This window comes from Trachurus japonicus, chromosome 21, assembly GCF_045865225.1.
Source record: "Trachurus japonicus isolate A0001 chromosome 21, Traja_1.0".
Taxonomy (NCBI): Eukaryota; Metazoa; Chordata; class Actinopteri; order Carangiformes; family Carangidae; genus Trachurus; species Trachurus japonicus.
The window spans coordinates 17810343-17816475 of record NC_140927.1 but is presented as its reverse complement, the minus strand read 5'-3'; the positions used below and the strand labels follow the sequence as shown (position 1 = coordinate 17816475).

Here is a 6133-nt window from a genome sequence, read left to right as displayed (position 1 = left end):
TTATTATGGTGTTTCAAATGCACCCGGTTTGTCCTTGAATTATTTAATGAGTGAAGAAATACAAAGCAGAGAGGCCAAAACAGTGATGTAATAATAATGGCATTATAAAAGTGCTTTGAGGTGGGAGCAGAAGGGCTGTGACCTTTAGGTAAATAAGGAGGACCAAAAATATAAATTGTATAATTAACTTTGTGTCAGCTTTACTGTTTCCACAGATTCACTATTGAGGGGTTTAACTGCAATGTAAATATCCTGCAATTATTTTAAAGCAGTGGCCAATAGCGGTCAAATATTAACGTTCATAACCAAAATGTGCATATCCATATGATGCTATAGAGGCTTAGGAGTTGATCAGGGTGGATGGAGACCACAGAACGTGCATTTAAGGTGACGTTTCCCCATATTTTTCCCCCCAGTTTTTGTATCATATATTAGTAACAGTAGAAGAAAAAAAAGGAAGGAAAAAAAAAACTATTTCTCTCCTTCCAAACAAACAGTAGCTTTGTTTGGCTTGAATGTGTGCCAGTTGTTGCAAACAGATTTCAAAGTGAGTTTTCACAGTTGGGGGAAAGTATAAAACCATCTTTGTTGTCCATCCAAATGCTGTGCAGAGTATGCAGAGGAAGGAGTAAGTCACACATGTGCAAGTCACAAGCAATTCACAAGTCTCAACCCTCAAAACTCAAGCAGGAGTGCTGTGAGAGTCAAGTAAGTCATGTAACTGCTAAGATAAAGTCATGAAGACAAAGTCATAAGTCAAGTTATATGAAATTCTGAAAAACAAGTTTCCACATTATACAAGTCCAAAGACAGAGGTTATCAAAAGTTTAATTTAGTTTTCAACACCACTGAAAACTGTTGCTGTTGCTTACATATCAAACTGATATTTGATTTTTTTGTGGCAATGCATCGAGTCCAGATCTTTACAAACCCCCAACTGCTACAATTATAACTTTTAGTCTTATTATAATTACCTTTGCCAGGACAGTTATGTTTTCATAGGGTGTCTGTTTATTTGTTGGAAAAAAAAATACTGAACTGATATGAACCGAATTTAGTGGAGGGATGGGGCACAGGCCCAGGAAGAACTCATTAAACTTTTGGTGCAGATCTGGTCGAAGGGGCTGATCCAGGATTTTTTAAATCACCTTCCTTAATGTGTAGGAGTGTTTGGCTTTAGTGGAGGTATGCAAGTTTGAGGGTTTTTTTTCCCCTTCACCACTGTTAAATGATGTGGCTTTCGGGATGGCAATGTCAGTCTGGCAGCCACCACTTTGGACCAGACTGAAATATCTCAAGTTAGGATATTATCTTTGTTGATTCATATTTTTTTCCCCCTCTATAGCAACATCATTTGCTTAAAAAATGTGTTCAATACATTTGGATTATTACCAAAAAGTACATTCCCATGCGCCTTAGCTGTATTTTGTGCAAAATAGCAATTGTTAATACAAAACAGTGAAACACCTGCTGACATCATCATGAGCATCTTGTAGCATACAGATGTTTGTGTTTTACATAAAGCAGCACTGTGACCAAGTACAAGCTCAGAGACGCTGTCATGGCTTTTTTGCAGTTTGCACAGCAATACAAGAAGAGTGCAATAAAGAAGTGACAAAGATGGATCTGCAACACTGCCAAATATGGCCCAATACAAAGCGATATGGTGATTTTGGGAAATGCTGCATATATAAAATTAACTTTACAGGATAGTTAACCTGCTATAAAGTGTAGTTATTGGACAATTTTCAGTACAGAGAGATAACATGGAGGGAGAAAAGGGGTCTGAGAAGCAATGAAGGTCCCCAAGCCGGGCCTAAGCAGGGCAATACAGCTTTAAGTGTCATAATCACATCCAGATGCCCCTCAAGTAGAGTTTTAAGTATCTTGAAATACTCAACAAGAAGCTAAGTTTTGACCAACACACCACAGCTACTCACACTCCCAGTACAGACTCTGTCATTGCCAAACTCAAAGCACTCACAGTAGCTTATTGCCACACCACAGTATTATTCCAGTCAGCTCATATACACCCATGTTTCCTTAAAATGTTATCTATCTTCTCCAAGATGATCAATGCTGCATACATTCACTGATAACATAGGATCACCTTTACACCTGCTCAGGATACAACGGTGCAATGTGCAAAAACCATGCAGATACACGTCAAGCTCAAGAGTTCGTATTATAGTAGCTGATCTCCTGGGATTTTCTCACACAACAGTCTCTAAAGTTGACTCAAAGCCTTGTTGATGAGATGTCAGAGGAGACTGGCCAGACTGGTTCAAGCCAACAGAAATGCTATAGTGACTCAGCTAATCACTCTGTGCAACCTTGATGAGCAGGAAAACATCTCTGAATGCACAACATGTGTCACAACAAATCTTGATGGGTAAGTCCAGACTGGTTTTGCTTATTACCAACCAGTCATGATTTGAATGCCACATCTGACCACTTTGGCCACAATCTACCATCTTCTAATGGCCACTTCCAGCATTACAATGCACCAAATCACAAAGCAAAAGTCATCTCAAAACAGGTTTCATGAATATGACAGATAACCAGATCTGAATGCAGGCAGCATGAATGTGCAATTGTGCATCTGACAAATCTGCAGAGATTATATGATGCAATCATGTCAACATGGACCAGAATATCAAAGTAAAGTTGTGAAATCCACTGCCAGAAGACAGCAGAGCAATCGCACGTTGTACCCACCATCACATTTCAAACTATGAAAAAGTTCACATTTTGGTAAAAATCTCATCCACTTTTCAAACAGCAGCCTTAAACATAGCACACCAATTACAAAGACACACTTAATTCTGTCTACATATATGTTTCTAGGTGTGTGCTGTATCTAAACTATGTCAAGTTCCATTGTATGAATCATTTATGGACAATGTTGTACCACATTTATGAACGTCCACCTACTTTTGACATGTAATGCTACTAACAACAAAGACAAAGCTTATTTCTAGCTTCCAATGCCACCTGTTGGCACTTCTTCCCTGGTTGTGTTTGACTGATTCATGTACTACAGAATTTTCACACAAATACAAAGCAAAAGTATTGTTGCATAATATTGGGAGTATGTAAAGGCAATAGAAAAAAATAAACCACACTATATTGTGGGATACAAAGAGCTGCACAGAATACACAACTTGGGCCCTCTGAGAAAAGGAAGTCTCACAGCCACACTCGTAGGATAGGTTGGAATGAAAACTTTGAAGACTTACCTGAGTTTGACGTCAACTTGGATGCTGTCGTTTCTGTGTACTCACATTGTGCTGCCATTTCAGACTTGGGTGCATTTGGTTTCACATCAGCACATCATCTTCTCTTGATGTCTACTCTTTGGTGAATTCCCGTGTGATGAACTTGATGTAAAACTGATGTTCCCTTTCTTGTCCTCAACAAGAAAACCAGGGTAAGGGGTCAGATGAAGATGAATTCAACCCAGCAAACAAAGGAAGAATCTCTCCTCAGTTTGTGCAGATGAAAGTACAGGTTCCTGAAAGTGAACACGAATATGAGCATTTAAAAGGGCAGAGTAGCAAGCAGTTGCAGTTCAGGCACTGTTTCAACATTTCTTGCTATGGGTTTGGTTGTAGCTTTAGCTGTGACTACAGAAATGGCAGCAAACATAACAGTCAATTTGCATAAACAAACTAGACTAATATATTAAGGTTAGCATCAACAATTAGTTTGTTTGAGTTACCTACCATGGCCATGTTCTTTAGAACATCACAACTTAGAGTAACAATATATTGGCAGCCAAGACATGAAAGTGAATGAAAGCAAATAGATCACCTTTTTATCTTGACTAAGAATAAATATGAAATACATTTATCATTAGGTCAACATACCAGCTGAACTTTTGTAAAAGTCTGACACAGCTAACTGCTACAAAGTCTGCTAGTCAGTGGCTTTCTCACATCCAGCCACAGCCATTTACAGCAAAGTGTGTCACTATTCATGCTGTGGTCACAGCAAGTTGCTGTTGGGACATTGCCCTACTGCAACGATGTCAATAAAACATTGTAAAGAATTACAAATTAAAGTGATTAAGAGGCTTTCTTTGTTTAGAAAAAAATGTGTCTAAAGCAGCAGTCAAAAGGTTTAATTTTACATGTTTGAACATTTCATTACACCTGTAGCAGGGGTTGCTTGAGTTTGCTCACCTGAAGCATTTGGCCACTGTGACACTACAGTACAGTGATGACATGTTGGCTGATACTTTGAGGAAAAGCAGCTCAGACAAGAATAACTTATCCTATCTGAGGTAGAGCAGCGACACAGCACAGAACAAACAAGAACCCGAAAAAGTTTACAACCACTCTTTATATACCCTTGGACTAGCTAATTGGGACCAAACCACTGGGGGGTTGCTCGCAACATAGGCCACATAAAGACAGAACATTTAGCCAAGGTTTACAGTTTGAACAAATGTGTTCACAAAGAACACAGCAAGTATGCAGAGGAACACCCGTGTAACATCTACCTCAATGAAAACTCATCTTTGTCAAAAAACAAACAAACAAACATGGACTCTTCCCCCCTCTCCGCCAACATGGTAGAACCAGAAAGTAGGACGACTGACGTCCTGCAGACTCTTTTGCCGGAGATGTCGAGGTGGGCAACAGTGAGAAAACACTTTGATGCAGTGCCAGTGTTCCGTTTTGTAGCCTATCAATATTTTTTGTTTCTAAGATTGACTTTAGAACTTACCTTCCAGGTGTTGAAGCAGGACGTTAAATCGTGGTGGATCCCGCCGGAAATAAGACCCGCCTCCTTAGGCTAGCTACGTCTTTCAAAATAAGATTAAACTTGCTGTAAACCTCCAAGAACATGTAGGATGCCACATAGCGTTGGCAAATCATTTTGAGATCGCAAACTGATAATTTAGGCGATTGCTACACCCAAAGTAATGAGAACAAACGGTTTTACAAGTCACTAGTATGATTACCATAAGTCACCGAACACTGACGTCATCAAATGCGTGAGATGCGTGCGAAAAAAATGGCGGGAAAAACCTGATTTGACTGATGCTTCTGTAGGTGTTCATGTTCAGTGGTTGATTTCTCAGTAAACTAACATTATATTTTTTATTTGTGGACATGCTCTTGTCTTGTCCCTCACTTGAACGTCTCTTTCACACACGCATTTCATATTCTCAGAGGAAGGAGGAAATGTAGCCTAACAAAGGAGGGCATTTAAATAGCCTACAATGTTACAACATGGAGGCCTACACATTGTATCCATCTTGGGCTGGGATTTGAGGTTTCACAGGCCTTGCCGCACATTTTGTTTTACTACCAATTAACCATGCATTGTGTGTGTCATTGTTTGTAATAGGCCTACTTTGGATTTTTTTTTTTTTTCAAGTTGCCCCAAGCTGTACTTTGATGCCAGGGTGGTGCTGCTGAGACATGCAGCTCAGATACTGCCATTTTTATTTTATTTTATTTTTCATATTGCATTTTCTAAAAAACTACCCTTCAGACATAAGGGTAGGGTGACAGAGTGGAATTACTTGCCTTTTTTTTTCTTTTTCATGTGTCTGATCTCTCCTGATAGACATCAACATTTTGGAAATTGGATTTGGTCAGTAGGCCTATACTGTAGCACAGCACTGACCAAATGTCTTACGATAGGGTCACATCAAACATCAGTTTTCATTGATATAAATATTTAAAATCTGTGGTGTAGTCTATAGATTTTGTGTGGCTATTGTTTGATTTCTCTCTTTGTCTTGTGTTGAGTTGTGCGGCGCCTTTTTCAGAAGATCTTGATATCTGATTGAATAATAGCCTAATACAGTGGGGCTTCTTTTAGCCTATATTTTTCACAGGACTTTTTCTTGTTTTGGAGTGTTTTTCCATCATGGTATTGGTGTTTTTACTTGCGTACAGGGCCTGAATATGTCATAAACAGCAAAGCACATATGGTTAGGGTTTTTCTCACAGGCAACAAAAAATAACATCTACTAAAGCGCCCTGCCTATGAGGCTACTGCAACGAAGAGACCCAGGGCCCTGACATGCAACATCTTTGAGCACAGTTTGACAATGGCTGAGTTTCTGTAGTCAACCACTGGTCGAAGATTTCCAGTGAAATAAATTATTCTAGGA

General features: G+C 39.2%; 1 protein-coding gene across 1 annotated transcript in view; it reads right to left on the bottom strand.

The window, feature by feature from the left end:
* The window catches only part of hoxd12a (homeobox D12a), a 24784-nt gene extending 21273 nt beyond the window's left edge, over positions 1–3511 (bottom strand). Inside the window, exon 1 of the mRNA XM_085766022.1 lies at positions 3285–3511. Within this exon, the coding sequence (XP_085622148.1) occupies positions 3285–3314 (30 nt within the window). The 5' untranslated portion in view covers positions 3315–3511. The remainder of the gene's footprint in view (positions 1–3284) is intronic.
* Between the last annotated feature and the right edge of the window lie 2622 nt (positions 3512–6133).